This window comes from Tamandua tetradactyla, chromosome 18 (genome assembly GCF_023851605.1).
Source record: "Tamandua tetradactyla isolate mTamTet1 chromosome 18, mTamTet1.pri, whole genome shotgun sequence".
NCBI lineage: Eukaryota > Metazoa > Chordata > Mammalia > Pilosa > Myrmecophagidae > Tamandua > Tamandua tetradactyla.
Genome location: NC_135344.1, coordinates 23,637,603 through 23,662,953, shown reverse-complemented (window position 1 = coordinate 23,662,953; position 25,351 = coordinate 23,637,603). Strand labels below are relative to the sequence as shown.

General features: G+C 35.2%; 1 protein-coding gene across 3 annotated transcripts in view; it reads left to right on the top strand.

The window, feature by feature from the left end:
• MALT1 (MALT1 paracaspase) overlaps nucleotides 1–25,351 on the top strand; it is a 63,910-nt gene that overhangs the window by 6,712 nt on the left and 31,847 nt on the right. For 2 of the 3 annotated variants that reach the window (XM_077135351.1, XM_077135349.1), the window contains exons 2-8: nucleotides 7,470–7,636; nucleotides 14,899–15,020; nucleotides 15,688–15,847; nucleotides 20,095–20,273; nucleotides 20,644–20,740; nucleotides 21,341–21,373; nucleotides 23,991–24,017. In XM_077135351.1, the coding sequence (XP_076991466.1) occupies nucleotides 7,470–7,636; nucleotides 14,899–15,020; nucleotides 15,688–15,847; nucleotides 20,095–20,273; nucleotides 20,644–20,740; nucleotides 21,341–21,373; nucleotides 23,991–24,017 (785 nt within the window). The remainder of the gene's footprint in view (nucleotides 1–7,469; nucleotides 7,637–14,898; nucleotides 15,021–15,687; nucleotides 15,848–20,094; nucleotides 20,274–20,643; nucleotides 20,741–21,340; nucleotides 21,374–23,990; nucleotides 24,018–25,351) is intronic. The other variant, XM_077135350.1, reaches the window with a different exon arrangement.

Sequence of the window (25,351 nt, the reverse complement as noted above, 5' to 3'; positions counted from 1 at the left end):
TCCAGTCAGATCACATTACTTCATAGCTCTCAAACCCTTCAATGGTTTACTCCTGTGCAAGGTCCTTTTTTTACTTGCTAGAACCTCTACTTGGGACACTTTTTCACAGTTATCCATAGGGCCTACTCCTTCATTTCCTTCAGATCCCTTTAACTTTTGCAGTGACATTTTCTCTGAATACCCTACATAAAGTAGGGTACATCTCATCTTGCGTTTCCTAGTCCTCTCTCAGCTTTCTTGTTCTCCATATTACTTATCACCATTTTGACTTTCAATACATTTACTTGTTTATTGTTCAGTTTTCTATCCACCATTAGATTGGCAGTTACTTTCTTTGTTCATTGCTCTACACCCAGTACTTATAACAGTGCCTTGGCACATTATAACTACTTAATGATATATTTTGAGTGAAAGGACTAATTTTAAGCAGAGGAATCAAATGCAAGAATCTTTAAGAATGAATCGTCACTGACACACAGGAGTGGAAATGGGAAGGTTAGTTAGAACGCTATCATAATAGATTGGTGGGAAATTAGGGCAGATTGTTAGTAGTGGAGATGTGAAAAGTGGTCAAATCCAGAATATATTTTAGAAGTAGAGCTGATAAGACTTGTTGAAGGATTTGAAGTGGGTAGGGAAGAAAAGCAATGAATCAAGATAATTTGGGGGTTTAGCTTGTGTTACAAGTGGATGGTGATGTAGTATATTGAGCTAGGAAACGTGGGGATAAACATGCTTAGAGGAGAGAAATGAGTTACTTAGTTTGTTATATTTGAGGTTTCTATTAGACAAATGCATAAAGATGTCGAATAAAAGCATTTCCTTGGCATGTAGATGTAGTTTGGGAAGCCATGCTAGTAGATGGGTGGTACTTAAAACTAGGGGGTGAAATAAACTCATCTATGAAGAGTGTAGGTAGAGAACAGAAGGGACTCTGATATTCTTCTAGGGTAAATATATAGACATCTCTTCCAAGAAACTAGCTATGGCTGAAGGGAGATGTGGTATCAAGGGAGGGTTTTTTGGGGGGGGTATTAAGTAGGTGATAGACCAGGGTTGCAAGCTGATGGGAGTGGTTTAATAAAGAAGAAGAAGTAGATGATGGAAGATAGAGAAGAGGTAGTTGCAGAAGCAAAGTCCTGGAGAGTGTCAGAGCAACTAAGTTCTCTAGTAGAGATTATGGGATGTGTTACAGGAGATGATGTTGAAATCTATAAGTTAATTTAAGGAGAATTACATCTCCCAGCGAACCCCTTGTGCGCTACTGTATCCTCAGAGGCCAGGACAGTGCCTGGCATGGAGTAGGCACTGTTGGTTACATGAATTAATGTGACAGAAATGTTATCTAGTTAGGATTATAAATTCATTCATGGAAGAACCTTTTTATGATAATTATATTAATTCATTCTGTCAATTGTTAATTATTTATTTATGACTCCCATGTCTAGGTACTGTTCCAGGCTCTGGAAATAAAATAGTGAATAAAGTAGTTTAAAAACCCTGCTCTGGGGCCACGGTGGCTCAGCAGGCAAGGACGCTTGTCTGCCATGCCAGAGGACCCAGGTTCGTTTCCTGGTGCCTGCCCATGTAAAAAAAAAAAAACCCTGCTCTGTGTTCACTAAAGTCAGAAGCAAGACAAATATGCCCACTATTACTATTTCACATTGTACTGGAGCTATTATTCAGCGCCATCAATTAGGAGAAATAAATTAGACATTTAAAAACATCGAGGAGATAACACTATTACTATTTTAGATGATATAATTATATAACTGGAATACTCAAGAAAGTCAACTGAAAAACTTTTCCAAACATTTAAGAAAATACAATGAGATTATTATTATTTTATAATTATAATGTTACTATTCAGAAATTATTAGCCTTTACATACACAAACAAAATCCAGTTTAATGGATAGAACATGCCATTTTTAAGTAGCATCAGAAAAAGATAAAATAGCCAGGAATAAGTTTAACAAGAAATATGTAAGTGTATATATGGAATACTTTAAAACATTAGACACAAAAGTGAAATTGAACAGATGAAAAGACTTTACTGTATTGTTGCATAGGAAGACTTCAACATTATAAAAATGTAATTCTCCCTAAGATAAATTTTAATGTTAACACAATTCCTAGAAACATATTAACTGTTTGGCGTCATTACTTTCTTCTCTTCTTCCCTCACTTCCTTCCATTCTCCCTTCCTTTTGAACTATGCAAGTTTATTCTAAGGAGCATATAAAGAAGAATAAATAAGAAAGAATAGCCAGAAAAACTTTTAAAAGAAGTAATGAGGAGGAACTAGTCCTAACAAATGTTAAATCATTTTAAAGCTTTAATTATTAAAACACTGTGGTACTAGTACATGAATAAACAGACCAGTGGAACAGTATACAAAGTTCAGAAGAATATCTAAGTACGTGTAAGAATTGAGTATATGATAAAATTTGACTCTCTAATAGTAGATCTGAGTTTTTCATAAATGTTATTGGAATAAGCAGGTAAAAAGCAAAAGATTAGGTAATTCATAGTTAATACAGTACATTTAATAGAATAATTGGTAGTAGCCGCTATAACACATAACCTCCATCTGAATAACTTCACATGATAAAATTTCATACTGACATCACAGTCTCATATGGCTCCTCAGTGGCTCCCTTCTGGCTGGAACTCAGGAATCTTGACTCCTTCTATTGTATGGTTCGGCCATCTCATGGTCCTTCACTTTAGCCATAATCCTTGTAAGCTAGAATTTTGCAAAAAGAGTGTATCATTTCCACTCCTACTCCCATTCAAGTGTCCAGAACCTCTATTTAATTGCAAGGGAGGATAGAAAATACTGTCTTCCTGTGTGTGCCCAGGAAGAAGAAACAGGATTTGTAAATATCTAGCCAGCCTTTGCCTCAGTCTATCAGGAGAAACTCCAAATGGATCAAAGATTTTGATGTAAAAAAAGAAAGAAACTAGTCTACTAAAAAATATAGATTTTTCTATTAAAACCTAGAGAAGGCCTTTCTAAGCTATGAAAGAAGATTGATGGATTGCATAAAAATAAATCTTCTGCGAGACAAAAATACACAGACACACACACATCACCATTAGTAAATTGTAAGAAAAGGAGGGCAAACTGGGAAAATATATCTGCAACTCCTACCACAAAGGATTAATTTTCCTAGTTATGAAGAACACATAGAACGTATAAGAAAGAGCAAAGGCTATAACAGAGGAGTGGGAAAAAGACATGAGCAGACTATTTGTTAAAGACACGCAAACCTGTATAGCTTAATGTAATACCCAGATGCATTCCAGAGTATGTTGAGCAGACAGTAAAAAGGTATTGGCAAAGTCCCTTGAGAGACTGGATAAAAAATATGCAACTATTAAATAGCCACACCTGGGAAATCCCTGATACTCTCTCAAACATTAGGCACTCCCAAGTTAATAGGCCATGTCCTTGATCTTGAGGCTTGCTGTTATGAAACTTATATCTATAACAGAGAAGCTAAGCCTACCTATAATAATGCCCAAGAGTTACTTCCAGAGAACCTCTTTTGTTGCTCAGATGTGACCTCTTTCTCTCTAAGCCCAACTCTGCAATCAAAATCATTACCTGTGCCCCTACATGGGATGTGATGTCCAGGCATATAAGTCTCCCTGGCAAAGTGGTACATGACTCCCAGGGATGAACCTGGCCCTGGCACTGTGGATCAACAATGCCTACCTGGCCAAAACAGGGAAAAGAAATGTAACAAAATAAGGTATCGATGGCCAAAAGATTTCAAATAGAGTTGGGAGGTTATTTTGGAGGTTAATCTTAATTCAAGCTTCAGCTAGATATTGCTGAGTGTCATGGTACGCCAAGCCCCAACCAACAGTATTCCTATAAACTCTGAAGAATACCCGGGGCTCTATCTGAGACTTTATAGAAGTTTTACTTACTAAGTTTATTTTTCAGAAACCTATAACCTGCAGATGGTTTCTAGGCCAGATAAGCCCTGAAACCCACAGCATCAACCAGATGCACCCCCTACCCCATAATTTCAGCACTCCTTTTCAGCATGAAGACGTTAGAATGGGCATTGCCCAGATATCCCTAAAGAGTGGGAGAAGGCTCCAAGAAGGAAAAGTTGTATCCAGAAGATAGGATTTAACAAATGAGTATGACTACTGAATCAGTATATTGATATTTCTTTTTAGTCTGCAGTATCTTAGAGCAACTAGAAGGAAACACCTGAAATGGTGGAATTGTAACCCATACAATGCATTGCAATTTGTTCTAAAAGTACTTGTTAAAATAGACTTTGAATATATCTTTTTTGTATATGTGTTATATTTCACAATTTTAAAATGTTAAAAAAAATAGTATACACACCAAAAAACCACACACACATAATGACCAACTTTATCTCAAAATTCCAAACCTTGAGTGACAAAAATGTAAATACTGTGGTAGCCTGGTCAAAATGAATATGAATTAAGGGTATTTCAAGTAATATGAATTTTTGCTGACTTGACTTTGCCACATTTGTGGTGCTATTATGTTTGATCCTTACCATCTACCCAGACTTCCAACCTTTTCAAGTGGCGATTTTTGTATTGAATGATTAATACGGGCAAGACAGAAGTTAAGGGATACATATATATATATGTAACAGAGTCTCTGTTTTCAAGAGGTTTACAGTAGTGTAGTAGATAAGGAAAACATGCTCTTGAAAGAAGTTCACAGTTTAAGTCTGTCTTTCTAACGCTGTATACCACTACTGAGCAGAATAACATTGAAAGGGAAATTATATATGTTTCTTAAATACTAATTCTAAAAGAAGAAAATTGTGTCAAATACAACATGTAGAATAGTGGTTTACAAACTACAGTCTGGGAGCCAAATCCAGCTAATTACCTGTTTTGTACCACACAGGTGCTTGCAGAGTTTTTACATTTAAAAAATGAAAAAAAAAAAACAACAACAAAGAATTATGACAGAGACTGTGTATGACCCATAGCCTGAAATATTTATTCTCCAGCCTTTAAGGATAAACTTTGTCAACCCCAGATGCATAAGCACAGTGAGCGGAGTAGGTATAAAGAGTGTTTGATAGATTGGTGTGGTCCTGTACGAACATACAGACAAGCTAGTTTATACTGGACTATAATTCCAGTCGGCATACAAAGGGAAATATATGCAAGTTGTATGAGGTGTAAATTCTGCAGTACGTTGTAGAGATAATGTAAAGGCTTTGGTTGGCCTTTTTTGTTTTTTCTTTTTGTTTGGTTGGGAGGGGTGATTTTATTTTCTTCTCTTGAATATTTCATACTTGTACTCTCTTCTCCAATAAAATGAATTAAGTCCAAACTCCTCATCTCATTTTTTATGATTTTCAATCTGATCTTAACCTGTCTTTCTAATACTGCATACCATTACTGAACAGAGTAACGTTGAAAGGAAAACTATATACGTTGCTTAAATACTGATTCTAAAAGAATAGTTTTAACAAAAGGAGAATGAGACAGAATGTAAAGATCTTTTAGGGCAGAGGTACACTGTAAAGGCCAAGATACTTATATTTGGTTTTGCAGGCCAAATACTCAAATCTACTGTTTTAAGGAGAAAGCAGACCTAGACATGCATGAATGTATAAATGAATGAGCTTGGCTGGGTTCCAGTAAAACTCCATAGAAACAGGTGGCAGTATGGGTTTGTTCAGCAGACCAGAGTTTGTCTCTGCTTTAGAGTATTTCTAGGCACTTAGAAGTACTTTAAATGTCATTAGCTCTGAAAAATTCTCATTTTAAGCATACTTTGAAAAATTGTAGTTAAAAAAAAATTCAGCAGGTCAAAGGAATTTATAGTGAAAAATCTGGCCATGAACTCTGTTCCCTTGGTTTGTCTCTCTGGGACAGCTGTTGCTGCCAGTTTCTTGGCTACCTTAAGGTGCACAAACATAAATGTTAATAAAAATAGTGGCGTACAGAATGTACACATTATTCTCTCTTCCTTTTATTCATGTGAGTACACATAACAGACACATGCCACCTTCCTGATATAAATAATAATGTAATGTATTACACACACTGTTGTGTTTGTTAACTTGTTTCAGCTTTTAATATGTCTCAAAGATCTATGATTCTGCCTCATTCACTTGAATAGAGTTACAGTATTTCATTTTATATGTATACCATAATTTAACTATATTTAGGATGATTTTAGTCTTTTTCTTTTGAAACCTGATTATTCTAGCCAATGTCATTTTTGAAGCACTGGCTTCCCTTTTTCTTGATTGAGAATGTACTCACACCATTTATTATATGTGTGGATATGCCATGGTTTAAGATACTTTGGCTCTAAGGCAACAAGTGCATTTTTCTTTTCTTTTCTTTTCTTTTTTTTTTTAACTCAGAAGGCAGCAGAATCTGACGAGTGCTTTCATCTTGGATCATCTTGTATTTCATTATCATCTTTGAAGTATAGGAATTTATCCAGATTTCCTATTCCCCATTCCTAAATTAAAGACAAATTTTAATCAATATCAAGGCTAAATTTCTCTCACATCCAGGGTTTTTGTCATTCTCCTGATTTAACAGTCATGGAAGCTGAGTTGAAGATGGGAATAAAGAAGAATACCCTAGTTCCATGCACTAGAGTAACTTTGCAGAAACCAACGACCTCCAGATGGCTCCCAGGTCCAGATAAATCCTGAAACCTAGAGGGCCCAGCTTCTCCAGAACATGAGATAGTTCCATCTCCCTGCCCCATATTAGTGACAGGCCCTTCAATATGAAAAAGTTAGAATGGCCATAGCCCAAACACCCATGAAAAGAGGGATGGAAAGATGAAAGTTGATGGTAGAGTTTTGCAGTTAGATAGAATTTAACAAATGAATATGAATGCTAAATCATTAAATTGAAATCTCTTTTAGCCTTCAGCATCTTAGAGCGGCTAGAAGTAAAAACCTAAAATTGTGGAATTATAACCCATGTCAAACTCTGAAATATGTTCTACAACTAAAACTGTGGTGCTGTGCTTTGTAATTTATTGCTTTTTTGTATATATGTTATTTTTCACAAAAAAAGAAGGGAAGAAGTCAATTGTGATGATAAAGAAATATGTAAGCCTTCTTGCCTCCTATATTCTGGAGCAGCTAGAAGGAAAAATCTGAGAGAATCCTATGGTAGCCCATGACACACTCTGGGATCTGTCCTGTAACCACTTGTTGAAGAGTGCTTTGAAAACTATTGCTTTTTTATTTCTTTGCTTTGTATATATGTTATACTACACAATAGAAAAGTTAAAAAAAAGAGAGGAATCCCCTGTAACAGCTGAAGGACCTGGAAAGGATAGCTTTCATAATGTAATAGTTCACAAGTCAACAATTAAGGTTAATTCCCTACAAGCACCTACAGTAGTACCATAGATATAGCAGGAGTATCGTGTTGAATAAAGCTGTTGATTTGAATTAAATCTATTTTCAGTTGTCTGGACTTGGAACAGTGTTCTCTTAAGGTATTGGAGCCTGAAGGAAGTCCAAGCCTATGTTTACTGAAGCTAATGGGTGAGAAAGGTTGTACGGTCATGGAACTGAGTGACTTCCTCCAAGCTATGGAACACACTGAAGTTCTTCAGCTTCTTAGCCCCCCAGGTAAGTTCCTCCCTTAGGCATATTCTCCAGGAGTTCATGGAGACAAAACACAGGCAAATTGTGCTAAGTGTTTTTTGAAAATGTAGCCTAATCTTTTCCCCAGGTTTTCTAATGAAATCTTAAATATAAACCAGTTTAACATGAATCTGACTACACTTCCAAATATGACTGTCAATTTATAGGAAATACAGGGAATAGAGGAAGGAATTAAATGAAAGCATAAGGAAATTATCAGAAAAATCTTGAATGTGAAACATTTAGGACAACTAGTCTAGTCTTTATTTTTCTTTTCCAGAAAAGTTATAGATTACAGAACAACCATGCTTAAACTACAGGATTCCCATATACCACTATATTATTATTACTGTTCTAGTTTGCTAGTTGCCAAAATGCAATATACCAGAAACAGAATGGCTTTTAAAATGGGGAATTTAATAAGTTACAATTTATAGTTCTAAGGCTAGAAAATGTCTCAGTTAAAATAAATCTATAGAAATGTCCAATTTGAGTCATCCAGGAAAAGATACCTTGATTCAAGAAGGCCGATGATGTTCAATGTTTCTCTCTCAGCTAGAAGGGTACATGGTGAACATGGTGGCATCTGCTGGCTTTCTTGTGACTCTACCAAAGGGATTCTCTCCAAAATGTTTCCTCTTTTGAAGGACTCCAGTAAGCAACTCCACCTTCGGTGGTTGGAGACACACCTCCATGGAAATCATCTAATCAAAAGTTATCACCCACAATTTGGTGGGTCACATCTCCATGGAAACAGTCAAAATGCTCCCACCCAGCAATATTGAATGAGGATTAAAGGACATGGCTTTTCTGGGGTCCACCACAGATTCAAACTGGCACAGATACCTTGCATTGTTGTGGAACATTTGTTACAATTGATAAAAACACATTTTTATAGTTGTACTATTAATTGTGGTCCGTGGTTTAATTTAGGGTTCACTGTGTTGTGTTTTTCCTTAAATTTTTATTATAGTAACATATATACAACCTAAAATTTCACCTTTAAACCACATTCAAATTTATATCTCGGTGCTGTTAATTATATGCACAATGGGGCATTCTTTAAGATTACTGGTCTAGTCTTTTATTTTTTGTATGCTGTATGACAGGGGTCACATTTCATTCTTTTTCCATGTAAGTATCCCATTATTGCAGCACCATTTGTTGAATTTTTGTTTGTTTGCTTGTTGATTGTTTGCTTGTTCATTTTTTTGGGCGGGAGAAATGCATGGGCTGGGAATCAAACCCAGGTGTTCCACATGGCAGGTGAGATTCTACCACTGAACTACCCTTGCACCACTTGGCCTAGTCTTTTTTTAAAACTCAGGATCACAAGTTATCAACCGCCCTTTCCAACATGAGAAAGCTAGAATGGGCATAGCCCAAGCACCCCTGAAGAGAGGGATGGAAAGATCAAAGGTAATGGTGGAGTTATATAGAGAAGATAGGGTTTAACAAATGAGTATGATTACTGAATCATTATATTGATATTTCTTTTAGCCTCTAGTGTCTTGGAGCAGCTAGAAGTAAAATCTTAAAATCGTAGAATTGTAACCCATAACAAACCCTGAAATCTGTCCTGTAATTGTTGCAGTGTACTTTGAAACTTACTGCTGTTTTGTATATGTGATGTTTTTCACTAAAAAGAAAAAAATTGTGATAAATGCACAGCTATATGATGAAAAAATTAATCATGCACTGCATTAAAGAATAAAGAATTTAACTCTTAAAAAAAGTCAGAGTCAAAAAAAAGTGGGGGAACTTGTCTAGATTAATGCATGAACATTGATTGGATTGTGGGTCAAAAAAACTGCTATTGAAGATGGTTTGGGGTACAACTGGAAAATACGACCTACATATTTGATGTTAGGTAATGGTATTATGGTTCTATAGAAGAATACAATTTATTCCAAGAAAATGTATGTTAATGTATTTAGGGGTAAGATTTCTCTAACTTACATTGAAATAATTCAGAAAAATATATACATATCTATATGTATATTAATGAAATAAGTAGTTATGACAGGCATTTATTAAACTTTTTACCAACATGATGCTTTGGAAATTTAAATTGACTCAACAATATGAAATTTTCCTGAATACCCCAATATTGAGTGAAGCTTCTTACATCCTAGACCAGAGGTGAGGAATAGGAAACCAGTTCCTCCCATCTACACCTGTAGACAGAGTTGGTCAAATGCAGTGGTATCAAGCAGGAAGGATTGTGTCATCTAAGTCCTCTAACGGTATCTGCACTACAGACATTCTTATGGGTCCATTTTGCTATAATGTGTCCCGTTCAAAACAGAGGCCAGATAAGTGTAGAAGGACTGTGGACTTGATACTCCTTATTTTACGTTGTTTGATATATGTAGTTTCATTATATAACCAGCTTGTTGTGATATGTATTTTTTTTCACATTTTTAAATTAATTTTTAAATTTAAAAAAAAAACAACAAACGCAAACATTCTTACATATCATTCCTTTCTACATATATAATCACTAGTTCACAATATCATCACATAGTTGCATATTCATCATCACGATCATTTCTTAGAACATTTGCTTCAATTCAGAAAAAGAAACAAAAACAGGAAAGAATTCATACATACCATACCCCTTACCCCTCCCTTTTATTGGTCACTAGCATTTCAATCCGCTAAATTTATTTTAACATTTGTTCCCCTATTATTTATTTTTATTCTGTATGTTTTACTCGTCTGTTGATAAGGTAGATAAAAGGAGCATTAGACACAAGGTTTTCACAATCACACAGTCACATTGTGAAAACGATCATTATATAGTCATCTTCAAGAAACATAGCTAGTGGGACACAGCTCTACATTTTCAGGCAGTTCCCTCCAATCTCTCCATTACATCTTGACTAACAAAGTGATAACTATTTAATATGTAAGAATAACCTCCAGGATAGCCTCTCGACTCAGTAATCTCTCAGCCATTGACAGTTTATTTTGTCTCATTTTGCTCTTCCCTTTTGGTCTAGAAGGTTTTCTCAGTCCTTTGATGTTGAGTCCCAGCTCATTCTAGGATTTCTGTCCCATGTTGCCAGGAAGGTCCACGCCCCTGGGAGTCATGTCCCATGTAGCCAGAGAGAGGCGGTGAGTTTGCTTGTTGTGTTGGCTGGAGAGAGAAGCCACATCTGAGCAACAAAAGAGGTTCTCCTAGGGGTGACTCCCAGGCCCAATTTTAAGTAGGGTTGACCTGTCCTTTGTGGGGTTAAGTTTCACACGAACAAACCCAAGATTGGGGGCTCAACCTATTGCCTTTGCTGTCCCCACTGCCCTCAAGAATATCAAGAATTCTCCACTTAGGAAAGTTGAACCTTCCCCCTTTCTCACCATTCCCCCAAGGGGACTTTGCAAATACTTTTTTACTCACTGTTCAAATCACTCTGGGATTTATTGGGGCATGTGATACATATTTTAATTAACATAAATAATCTAAATTAATGTGAAGAACTACAATTCAGAATTTATTTTTTACTTGTTTTGGAAAAAATAAGGGGCATATGATATAGTGGTATGCTTTCAATTAGATACACTAGGAAACCCAACTCAAATAGGTGTAATAAAGGGACTATGTTGGCTTTTCTAATTGAAAAGTCTAGAAGTAAGTTAGGCTTCCAGAGAGAAAGGAAACCACCCTGTTTCCAAGGAGCTGATTTGCTTTTGTTTTTGGTTTTCCTTTCTTGGCACTGTCCTTCCAATATTGACTCTCTGCATAGTCACAAAACGTCTAATAGCTGTTACCTAGATTCATTCATCTTTCTCCCAGCATTCTCAGCAAAAATTGTAAGGTCTTCTCTCATTCACTAATTTTGATCATATGCCTATCCCTGAACCAGTCATTATGGCCAGGGAGATGAAATATGCTTATTAGCCTGACTTAGACCCAGTTGGGTAGAGCTGGCTTTCTGGGAACCATACAGATCACCAAACTAAAGTGGGCTTGTAGAAAGGGAAAGGAGACACAGATGCTAGGGAGGTGAAAAAAAATCTATTACGAATGAAATGGGCCTGAATTAGGAGTCAGGAGACTTGGACTCTCAAATCATCCCCTGCTTTACAAGTCCTAATGGAAATGATAAAATAGCAATGCTAAATGCCTTCATTGTTTTACACTCTGTTACCTTGTTAATTTTTATATCTCCAATGCCTCAACAGTACCAAGAGATGTGACCATTAAATTCCACCAGTGTAGGGTCCTCTTGCCTCCCTCACCTCTGTCTTTGCGAGAGTGCCTGCATGTCCTCTTACATGTGTTCTTAATAAATTTTCTGTTAAAAAAAAAATCCACCAGTATAGGGCAGCAAATTGGCTACCTTTAGATTTTTGCTGAGAACCCTGGGACAAAGATGAATGAGTCCAGGCAACAGCTATTTTGTGACTATGTGAAGAGTCTGTCTTGGAAGGAGACCTTTACTAGGAGTCAGCTTCAGCTGGTCCCTCACTTGACTTAACGTGACATCTAAGCTAACTGTGAACTCATCTCAAAATTCTTGCTCCCTGTGGGCTCTGGCACCTAATATCCTTTCTGAAGGGGCCCTATAGAAGGTTATCTTCTTCTGATTTACCTCTGTTTGGGCTTTTCCGCAGCCTGACCTTAGCCAACTTGCTCCTCAGTCTGGTCTTGTCTGAACTATATATTAGAGAAGTTGCTTGTCATTTTTTAGTGTGACTAGTGTCCACCCTCATTTTCCAACACTTGTAAATTGTTTCCCTATTTTTGTTCCTTTAGTCATCTTAGTGGGAATTGGAAGGGGAGAGTAAATGAATGTGCTGAAATTGTTTTGAACCAGTGGTCCTTTATTTTATTTAAGCTTCAAAGAGTTGGATCCCCAAGCAACCAATATTGGCATCTATATGCTTGGCAAATGTTCATAAATTTAGATAATACAGTTAAATTTTTTTATTGAAAACATTCAAGTGTAGATTTATAGGATTGTTTTCCATAATCAACTAAAGTCATTTAGATCATGAAATGGTTATCAGAGGAAGTAATGCTTACCTGAAATTGATGAAGCAGAGACTAGACAGTGTTTAGGAGAATGAATATTTTGTATATGGGTTTCATTAGCTGAATCTGATGGTTCTTTCCAACTCAAATTTTGTGATGTTTCTACCTAATTTCTGTCTTCATCTAAAAGGTGTTTTTAACTACTGGTATATGCTAGATGGCTAAAGCATAGTCATGTAATTTCTCTTCAGTAGCATCTTTTCCATTCGCTACCCCAACCCCTTTTTTAATATCACTTTTTTATTTTATCCCTATGTAGCACACTACTTGTGTTTCTAATATTTATTTTTTATACTTTATTTTCTCTAATGCAAGAAAAAGATTGTTGACTATTATACTTCAGTTTCCAAAATATCTTTACTTCAAATTTTACTGTTTAAAAATTGCACTATTAAAGAACACTTTAAATTTTACCAGCAAACATTTATCTAAAAAATGTGATTTCCAGATGTTGTCATTTGGCCAGAGTGCCAGTTAGATACAGGGGGGGATGTGGTTAGACGAAGAAGAATGGCCTATATTCTGGGATGCTATAGAGCACATAGAAGCTTCTGAGTGATAGCTTAGGAAATTTCAGAATTACTTTGAGGAAGAGTTTTAGAAGCTGTTAAAAGTGTTTGTTTGTTTGTTTGTTTATGGCCTGTGATGTGCTTTAATCTCTGAAAGAGTTTTTCCTGGGAAAGCTGTTTGTAAATTACATCACTATTTAAATACATTTTAAGAGAATAAAAGAGAGTCTATAATAATGAATCCTTTTGTTGAGTCAAGAATCATCCTAATTGATGTTTTGTAATTCCATCAGAGTTTTCAGGGTAATTGTTTAACATCACGTGTCTCTTCATCTACATGTGTATGTGTGTATACAATCCTCAGTTCCATCATACCCAGTCAAATTCTCCCAGTCTCACGGGAAATCAAATAACCTCTCTGACTTCTTTGCAGATGTTATCTCAAAATATACATCTATATTTTGTTTTCCAGGAAGCTGTGTATTCACCCCTCAAAATAGAACTTTCATTTGTGTGCACTGGCATGGTCTACAACGCACTATGCCACACTTTTTTCTTAGCTTTGTTCAGCACCTTCTGCCTAGTGGGCGCTGTGTGATCATGGTTAAGGGTTGGCTGTGGTTCCTGTCGGCAGAGCACTGTGTGGGAGGAAGGAAATATGTGTGGTTAAACTATGGGAGCTATTGTGACTGCTTTTCTTTACTACTCACCACGGGCAGTTCCCAAATCACAATTTGCTTTTAATTCTCAATCTCTGAAGCAATAAGTAATAAATACATGTTTAATTGCTTATTGAAGACTAGACTACCAAAATTGTCAGTGCACAACAGATTATAAACTGTGAGTTTGAGTGAACATTAAAAATTATTTAGTCTTATTCTTATGTTCATTCCTTTGTAAGACCCTCTAGGGAGAAAGCCTTTCAATTTTCATCATTCTTGTCTCTTTTCTCTTTGTACAATGCCAGAGAATATTTACCATAGTAAATTTGTAAGCAGCATCATTGGTGCAAGATTGTTCTCTGTCTGACACAGTCTTCAGTAAGAGAGATTCGCTGTGGAGAAGATGGGATTGGTATTGGGAGTGCATTAAGAATCATTGTGATAGCAGAAGTTTTTAGGCCAGGAAAATCTAGGGTTTGCATCCTGCTTTTGCCATTTTTACATGGGAAAAAAAAGTCTCAGAGAGTTTGAATAATTTACTTAAGGTAATGTAGATGACCTTTTGCAAATTACTTAACCTCATTTTTTCTTAATAAAAGAGGTCTAGTTAATATCTACATCATCTGCTTGTTTTGAAACTTGGAGGTCTTCAAAAGGCCAGGCACATATGGAGCAGTCAGTGAATTGCAGCTAGAATGATTTTTACGATACACATTCATTCATTCATTCAACAAAAACATGTTAAACTGCCACTTGACACCACATGCCAAGCATTATTCTAGGCATTGGGTAAACTGATGACTGAGACAAACAAGGTCCTTGCTAACGTGTAGCTTCTTTTAATAGGTAAAACAGTAAAAAACCAAGGGTTTCAGGTAACGATTAGTGATTTGGGACGTGTTAAGTTTGTGAGATGATATGAATGGATGATTTAGAACAAAAATAAATATGCTGCTTATTTCCAAAATATTTGGTTTCAGAAGTATAAACAAGGAAAACCACTCTTCTGTGACTTTATTTATTTACTTATTTTTAAAGGAATAAAGATCATTGTAAACCCAGAATCAAAGGCAGTCTTGGCTGGACAGTTTGTGAAACTGTTTTGTCGGGCATCTGGACATCCTTTTGTACAGTATCAATGGTTCAAAATGAATAAAGAGGTAATTTTTGAAGTATCTTTTAATTCCTCTGTCATAAGAAGAAAGAATAATAGTAATTTAGCATTATTGTACTCAGTGTGTTTTTGGGAATTTTGTTAAAGGATCTGATAGACCTTGAAAGAAGTTGTATATTTTAATAAGGAGTCCATCCTCATAGGAGTCTATTCTCATAGAGTTTTGCAGGTGAGAAAATGGGGTCGCTAAGTGAAATAATTGCCTATGTCCTCAACAGCTAATTTGGCCAGAACTGAAATCAGTGGTTAGATCTACTTAGTGTTCTCTGCATGCAATCATGGTGTTTGTCATATTGTATGGCTACTTAACTCATAAATGTTACAGTTGTTGGTCCTTTAAATATGAATGATTGAACTGTTTTAAATGACAAAACAGATTCTTTGCTATTACTGAGCCTTGGGAAGTTATTTGAATAACAGCCTAACTCAGGTTACTGGTCTTGTAAAAGACCATGGATTTCTAAGAGTTCACTAATACTAAATAACTCAAAATGTTACTGTTCTTAACTAACAAACATTTTAGAACTCAGAAGGAAGTAAAAAGATGACTTTCCAAAGCTCTAGGCTGAAATCAAAGATTTTGAAGAGCACATTTTATAAGATGTGGTTTTGATGCATCATTCATGTTTACTGTCTTATTGATTCTCTCATAGATTCCATATGGAAATTCATCAGAACTCGTTTTTAACACAGTGCATGTAAAAGATGCAGGCTTTTATGTCTGTCGAGTTAATAATAATTTCACCTTTGAATTCAGCCAGTGGTCACAGCTAGATGTATGTGATGTCACAGAAGTAACAGAAAGTTCTCGGAGTAAGTGATAAAATAATTGCATGCTGGAATGAGGGTTCCTTTATTTTCTTTTATTTAAAATTTTTACTTTTAAATATTTCAGAGCCTTTAAAATCATATGTAAAACTCACATTTGTGCCTTACCTGATACACTGTCACCAGTTGTTAACATTTTGTCCCTTTTGCTTCGATTCTCTTTCTCTATGGACTTACATGTGCAGATGGCTGCCGATGACTCATGATAGAAGAGCCTTTCTCCATCTGGCCCCTGCTGACCTCTTCAAACTTACCTTCCTCCATGGCTCCTTGTCCTGCCATCACACATATACAGGCTATTAATTCAACTTAGTTTCTCCATATTATTTTCCATTTTCTGAAGTATGCTCTTGCTGCTGAAATTCTCCATCCTCTGTGCAGATCGTCTACCTTTTCTACTAGATCCTTTATCATATTAATCAATTTAGTTTCTGTATGATAATATCAAAATCTAGACCATCTCTTGTCCTCCCATTAACTATCTGCTCTCTTGACTTGAGGACACATTTTCTTACTTCTTCACTAGTCTCAGAATTTTTTACTGTATGCTAGACATTGTGTATAAAAAAAATAGAAGCCCTAAACACTTTTGTGCATCAAAGAACTTCATCAAGAAAGTAGAAAGACAGCCTACACAATGGGAGACAATATTTGGAAATGACGTATCAGATAAAGGTCTAGTATCCAGAATTTATAAAGAGATTGTTCAACTCAACAACAAAAAGACAGCCAACCCAATTACAAAATGGGAAAAAGACTTAACAGACACCTCTCAGAAGAGGAAATACAAATGGCCAAAAGGCACATGAAGAGATGCTCAGTGTCCCTGGCCATTAGAGAAATGCAAATCAAAACCACAATGAGATATCATCTCACGCCCACCAGAATGGCCATTATCAACAAAACAGAAAATGACAAGTGCTGGAGAGGATGTGGAGAAAGAGGCACACTTATCTACTGTTGGTGGGAATGTCAAATGGTGCAACCACTGTGGAAGGCAGTTTGGCGGTTCCTCAAAAAGCTGAATATAGAATTGCCATACGACCCAGCAATACCATTGCTAGGTATCTACTCAAAGGACTTAAGGGCAAAGACACAAACGGACATTTGCACACCAATGTTTATAGCAGCGTTATTTACAATTGCAAAGAGATGGAAACAGCCAAAATGTCCATCAACAGACGAGTGGCTAAACAAACTGTGGTATATACATACGATGGAATATTATGCAGCTTTAAGACAGAATAAACTTATGAAGCATGTAATAACATGGATGGACCTAGAGAACATTATGCTGAGTGAGTCTAGCCAAAAACTAAAGGACAAATACTGTATGGTCCCACTGATGTGAACCGACATTCGAGAATAAACTTGGAATATGTCATTGGTAACAGAGTCCAGCAGGAGTTAGAAACAGGGTAAGATAATGGGTAATTGGAGCTGAAGGGATACAGACTATGCAACAGGACTAGATACAAAAACTCAAAAATGGACAGCACAATAATACCTAATTGTGAAGTAATCATGTTAAAACACTGAATGAAGCTGCATCTGAGCTATAGGTTTTTGTTTTTTTTTTTTGTCTGTTTGTTTGTCTTTTTTTTCTTTTTCCTTTTTTTTTTCTATTATTATTTTTATTTTTTTCTCTATATTAACATTCTATATCTTTTTCTGTTGTTTTGCTAGTTCTTTTCCTAAATCGATGCAAATGTCCTAAGAAATGATGATCATGCATCTATGTGATGATGTTAAGAATTACTGATTGCATATGTAGAATGGAATGATTTCTAAATGTTGTGTTAATTTCTTTTTTTTCTTTAATTAATAAAAAAAAAAAGATTCAATGCAAAAAAAAAAAAAAATAGAAGCCCTTTCCAACATGAAAAAGTTACAATGGGCATAGCCCAAATACCCTTAAAGACTGGGAGAAAGATCAAAGGAGAAGGTGGAGTTGTTACAGAGAAGATAGGATTTAACAAATGAGTATGACTGCTAGATCATTATATTGATATTTCTTTCAGTCTCCAGTGTCTTGCAGCAGCTATAAGGAAAAACCTGAAATTGTGAAGCTATAACCCATACCAAACTGTGAAATCTATTCTATAACTAGTTGTTGTGGTGTGCTTTGAAATTTATTGATTTTTTTAATTTTTCACAATAAAAAAAAAATAGAAACCGAAGTAAATAATATTTATGCCAGGAAGGGGCACCCCACTTCTTCTGTCATGCTAGTAGAGAAAGATATGAGTTCATCTCATTTGTAGTTGAGCTGGGTCTGGGCTTTAATATTCAGTTTATCATTGACTGATTTGAGGGTGGAAAGAGGATCTTCCGTTTTGCAGGACTTGCATTTTGAGTATTGTGGAGACTCCACAGAACTCTGTGCTTTACAGCCCTAGTGTCAGTGTTCCACACCATAGAGAGCTCATCTGCTTTACATCCTGGCTGCCAGCTTTTTGGGTCACTGAGAAATCCCACCCTTGGCTTGTCTGCCTCAGGTGATCTGCCCAGCCTGCAGTACTGCATTCGCAGAGATCCTAGTAGTACCTTAGAGGGGTTTCTCTCCATCCTTCTGCTCTGCTTTTAGCCTTCTCCAGGCCTTATGGACCTACACTTTAGAGGGTGGTCTTTTTCAGCCATCCTTCTCTGCCCACCCAGAACCCCTCTCCGGGAGCTCTGGATGAGGGCTTCTCAGAAAGAGTTGGTGAGAGGGTGCAGAATCTTTGTGGCTGGAACCTTGGAGAATATAAACAGTCATGCCAGTGGGGGGCCAACACTGAAAGTCCTGGGAAACCCTTTAGTCACCCTCATGCCAGTTCACACCCTTTCATTACAAATTTGTGAAACGCTCAACCGACTTACTCTTCCTTTTCTCCTTGGTTCTGAAGTCACTAAGTGGAGCCAAGCGAGGTAGGTATCCACGTGGATGTGGGAGGAACCTCAGTGGCCCTGAGCAGGATGTCGAAGCCCAACCAAGGGTGTAGGAGGTGGGGCACAGTTTCCAGAAATAATCATGATTAATTAAGAGATTGATTTATATCTTTCCAGACTACTTTTGGGTATATAATAAATTTTAATGTATTTATAAATAGAATCATTGTATATATTATTTTGCAGTTTCTTTTATGTAGTAATACATTGTAAACACTTTTATGTGACACTGCATATAAATCTAAACAATTACAGCTACATAAGAATCCACTGTATGATTATACCACAATTTATTTAATAGTCCTTCATAATTTAAGATATTTAAATTATGAACATTTAAGGTATTTCTATCTTAAATCTTGGTTGAGACCATCCTATGCATATTGTTTTCCAGTTTGCTTTTTTTTTCAATTGTGATAAATTTTATATAAGATTTGACATTTTAACCATTTTTAAGTATTCAATTCAGTGATGTTATTTACGTTCACAATGTTGTGCTAGCATTACCACCATCCATTACCAAACTTTTTGTCATCCCATATTGGTTGTTTTAAATTCAGAAATTCTGTGTACTGTCCTTAGTAATTTAGAATATTTTTCTATCATGCAGTCAACAAATATTTATTGATCATCTGCAATGTGTTAGACACAGAGTTTTATGCTGGCTACTCAGTAATGTATAAACTTGACATGCTCTCTACCATCAGGGAACCTTTGGAATAATAAATGAGTGTTTAATACATAATGTTTTCTTAGTTATGTCATGGGAAGGAATGCTAGAGATAATGCATCCATATTCACCACTGGTGATGAAGCTCCTTATTTCAATTGCCAGTTTCAGTCAACGAGCGGAGTGTAGAGTGGTCTTAGGTTGAATGTGGATATCACTCAAGACATTAATACATCGTTTGCCCCACCAAAAAGATTCTGCAGCTAAATACATTTGGCTTAAACCATTTTCCCTTCTTAAATTCCTAATGCGTAGTGACACATACCTCTCAGAAATTTCTGAGAAGTTCTGCCTAAAGAAATCTATTAACTGGTTTAACCAGAAGTTTTCTAAATGTGTCCACCAAATCTTTTTATCCATAAATATATCTCTTAATATTTCTAGGAGTGCTACTGTTTCCCGAAACAGAGTTTAGGAGATGCTATTCTAGATTCTAAAAAATGAAGGATGAACTTTTAAGAACAGATCTATTTTTAAAAATTAAAGGGAAAGATTGTTTTTATTTTTAACCTGGATATTTTATTTATATTCACTGATATTTCTTTTTCTTTTCTTTTCTTTTTAATTTAAGTAAGTTTGGATGCCATCTCTGATTCCAAGTTGCAGATCTGTGTTGAGCCAAATTCTCAAAAGCTGATGCTGGGCAGCACTTTGGTTTTACAGTGTGTTGCTGTGGGAAGTCCTATTCCTCACTACCAGTGGTTCAAAAATGAGTCACCATTAACACATGAGACAAAGAAGCTGTATGTGGTAAGATTGTGTTTTGGATATTTTTTGTGTTAATACGTAAAATAAATGAACTGTTAAGTTTATATGACATTAAAGCTAATATTCTTTGGGGTGTCTTAATGTTTTCACTACTTTTATTTCTAGTCCCTTATTTTTAATATTTATTAACTCTTATGTTTGCTAAAATGTCAAATAGCACTGCACCAAACTCACTACTAGTGAAATTATTGTATCACTTGCTTATCAATATTTAAACTAACAAAAATAATCTAAGAATGTCAAAAGCCTTCTGCATGTTAAGGGATTTGTTTTTTGTTTTAACACAAAATAACTTTATATCCAGGCCAATTTAAATTGGTATTGAAAAGGTGTTGTTCTGATGTTGATATAGGTGCCCTATGTGGATTTGGAACATCAGGGAACCTACTGGTGTCGGGTATATAATGATCGAGAAAGTCAAGATAGCAGAAAGGTAGAAATCATCATAGGTAAGCAACATTACTCAGTGTTCCAAAAGTGGGGTACAATATAAGCTATAAAAAATGAACCATTTAAGCAATAGAAATCCTACTCCTTTTTAACCTGTACTATTTATTGTTGCACTTATGTGTTAAGTATCATGTTATATTGTTTATATAGAAATTAGAATGCATACTAAATTCATCATCCAAATTCACATACAAAGAGCAAAAAGAACCAGAAAAAAAGCTGTTTTATTTAAATCATTTTATTTTTTAATTTTGTAGTTTATTTTTTATATTTATGGCAAAAAAAATTTAAACTTTAAAACTTTAGCTATAAAAAACTGGGTTTAGTGGAAAAAGATTAACATTTTAAAAAACATAAACAATGCAGACATACAAAGGAAAGAATGATTGTTAATCAACAGTCCCCATTGTGAACTGCTTAATTTGGGAGTTTATTCTGTTTAAGCACCATACATTTATAGTAATGTTAATAATAGAAGATAGCAATACAAATACTGGTTTGCCAGCATATCTCTATATTTATGTCTTTGCTTGCTTAATGGCTGCCTTTCCTAAGACCATGAATTACAATATATTCAAATTTGTTTTCTCTGAAACAAGGAAGAACAGATGAGGCAGTGGAGTGCACTGAAGGTAGTATAATCTTTTGATTGTGAAACCAAATATCCTGCATGCTGGTTACTCTTGGGATCAGTAGAGTGGTCTAGCTTTCTGAGTGCAGTGATAGAAAAAATACTAGCTTTAAAAAAAATTTTGATTGAAGGAAATCATATCTTAATTTCTGAAGTTTTGTAAATTGCCACAAATACTACTAAATTGACATCCTATTAAAATAGCCATCCTTTGTTGATTTTCTACTCTATTTTTCTGCTGAGAAAGTTCCTACATAAGGTCTTATGAATAGCATAGTATTTGTCATTTATGGTTTGTAAAAATGATGGTTGGCTAGATTGTCATGGATATTTGTTTGGATTCACGTGTTTTATCAAATATTAAATATTTTGTTTGAGTATAAAAATGATAAGTCCCATTGTTTTTTTGAAGCTGTAAAACAATTGATCTACCAACTCACCTTTACCTTATATGTAAAGAGAATTAAGAATCCATTTCAACGTAAACTTCTGATTTGTTGTAATTAGCCAAAGCATTGTACTTAATTTGTAATTAGTATATTTTAAAACATAAATTAACCTTCCTTAATGTGATGTCACATTAGGTTTGTGGACAGCAAAGTATTTTTTCAATTTCTGCCTCTTTTTACATAGCCATGCACTCTACTTGGGGAAAGTAAGAAGTCTTGTTTCCTGGGTTACCTATCCTTCACATCTCTTTAGGATCACTCTGAAATACAATAATTATTGTTTTCATCCTAATACATGTTTGTGAACAGGAATTCTCTGGCAGTTCTGTGGTCTTTTTACTCTACCTGAGGAAGCTATGTGAAGAAATTCTAACCAAACACCTTCCTTCTCTTACTTACTTCATGTTTAACTGCATGATTTTTAGAACTTTCTAATGTTTGATGCTTATATGAATAAATATAAACTGGCATTGCTGTTGGACTTCAGGGTGATGATGTAAATAAGCATTTTGTCATGCTATTACTATGCCTTCAAGCTTCTTCAAATAATTTTTTTCAGTAGTAAACATGCTATTAATTTTCACTGTGTTGTAAAAGTTAAAAATGAAAGTTAACTATGAAGCTATGTCGAGATTTTTAGATGGAAAAATTAAATCGAACTTTTCTTTCTAAAAATGTTTATAAAGTTAAGAAGCATTTTATAGTCGGTGGTTTGACACATGTTATGAAAAGTGTCCTACAGTGATTTTTTTTAAACTATATAGAACATTGTCTTCTTTCATTTTATGTATTTTGTTAATGATACTCAATAAAGATGGAGGCATTGAGTAGATGACACCAAAGGGATCATTTAGGGCAGTGAAACTATTTTGTACCGAAGCTATAGTGGTGAATACATGTATGTAAAATTTTAAAAATCATTTAGGTCAGGATGGAATGTAGAAGGTGACAGACAGAAACTCTAAATATATTACAAATGTATGAAGCATCCTCACTGAAGGGGTAGAAGAACAAGGTGCAGACTTAACTGGAAATGACTGTAGTCTGTGAGACTAAAGGCAAAAGACCTTCTCTGGTAACATTCTTTAATTGATTTTATATTGCCTATACGAATCAATCAAAGACTAAGAATAAAGTTCTGCTAAACATCTGATGAATATTATATCATATGCAATTTATTGTTAATGTAGTTTTTATATTCATAAAATTTGTTTAAAAAAAAGATGGCTTTGTTGTCAGGTATGTTTCTTTAGATTATTTTATTTGTTCTTCAGCCATGATAAAATGCCACTGAAATGCAAATATAGTTTCTGTAAAAGTTTTAAGACAGGAGTTTTATTGTTTAACATGTGTTTTATCCAATAGTATGTATTCTGTTTTGGTATAAAATTGATAAACTCCATTGTTTTTTGAAGCTACAAGGCTACAGATTAATGTGTGTGTCCTGTGGGATACAGTATTAACAATACTGAAACCACTGTACCTCCCCAAAACACATTACTCCCGTCGAGTCATGAGGAAAGCGTCCTACTATTCCCAGAGATGTTCTATAAAATACCTGAACAGTAATCCTCAGTACTGTCAGAGTCATCAAAAATAAGAAAAGCCTGAGAACCTGTCACAAGTTATGGACATTAGTTAGTAATAATATATCTATATTGGTTCATTAATTGTGACAAATGTACCATACTAACATAAGATGCTAATAAAAGCAGAAACTGGGTATGTGGCATATAGGAACTCTTTATACTATCTTTGTAAAAATTCTATAAATGTTAAACTGTTCTAAAATTAAAGCTTGATTTTTAAAAATGATTTGAGATTGTTAACTAGTTTCTGGACATTTAGAGTTGAAGTCACAGACAGACCTACCTGTTGACTATTTTTGTCCTATAATGTATCTAAAACTTTGAACAAATTGTGAGTGAGTTTATTCAGCTTTCTGTCATTTAATGTCAGAAATTTAGCCTTAGAAGTCCTAAATGGATATCCATAGAATTCTGTTTTCTTCTATTCATTGTTTGCATGACCTCTCATTAATGGATTTGAAAAATTCTAAATTGGTAAAACATTGTGATGTTAAGCCAAAACCTGCTTCTTTGATCTTAATAGTTGTTTTGTTAGAAATTAGATTATTTGAAGTAAATCTATTTTCTTATTTCATTTTAGATGAGTTAAATAATCTTGGACATCCTGGTGAGTAATGCAAATATAAAACAGTTTCAAATTTTTAGACTATAATATAATAAAGATACTGTAGATATCTTTTGTTATAGTAATACTAGTAGATTTTTTCTTAATTGAAAGTATATCATTATTTTAGGTTGAGATTACTAAAATGAAGTACCATTTCATGCATGTTAAAACATTTAAAACGTTCTGGATTATAAAACTCTAAGAGTGGAAAACGACACTGAGGCAACATAAAATACCAGTGTATTTTTGTTATTGTGAGTGATTCCTTAAATCATAGAAAGGAAGTCAATGGGAAGAATTCATGATCTTTAATTTGAGAGAGGATGAAGGTAACATTTCTGAACTGGCCTGACCCTTGGGACTTATTATTTGCTCAGTCATAGAGCATACATATATGGACTAGTTGGGCTGAGTATCCTTATCTGAAGTACTAGTTATGTTAGTGGGAATAGGTGGGACTGTTCCCACTAAGAGACTGAAAGTTGGAGTTGGAGGGAATATTCAGAGTGCTCTGGGCCGATTTTAATCAGAATAGATTTCCAAACAAATTGAGCTAAAGAGAAAGCCTTTTACTGGGATTAAATATATCAACAGGGTAGTGCAGTGGTGGCTCAGTGGCAGAATTCTCACCTGCCATTCCAGAGACCTGAGTTCGATTCCTGGAGCCTGCCCATGCAAATATATATATTATCAGCAGTGAGAATAATTATCAACAAAAAGACAAGAGACAGTATTTTAAGTGTAATTAACAAAGCTGAGTGTATCATTGAGAGAGGAAGATTAGGGTCATGTATGTCATCAGAATGCTGGAGGATAAAAACTGGGACTGTATAGCTTAGTGAAACCTAGAGTGGATGATAACAGTGGTTAATTGTACAAACATTAGAAAGATTTTACATGAACTCACACAAATGTATGTAACTTTGTGGTGTTAATAATGGGGTTGTATATGGGGGAAAATGCAATTAATACAAACTAAGCTCTATTATTTTAGTTTGTTAAAGCTGCCAGAATGCAATATACCAAAAATGAAATGGCTTTTAAAAAGGGAGTTTATTAAGTTGCAAGTTTACAGTTCTAAGGCTATAAAAATGTCCAAATTAAGGCATCCAGAGAAAGATACTTAGGTTCAAGAAAGGCTGATGGGTCTGGAATACCTCTTGTCAGCTGGGAAGGCACATGGTTGGCATCTAATGAGGTTTCTGGCTTCTTGTTTCAAAGGACTTCCTGGTGGCATTTCCCTTCTGCATCTCAAAAAGTCTCTGGCTGTGTGGTGTCTGAAGCTTTTTCCAAAATGGTTCCCTCTTAAAGGGCTCCAGTAAGCGACCCCACCT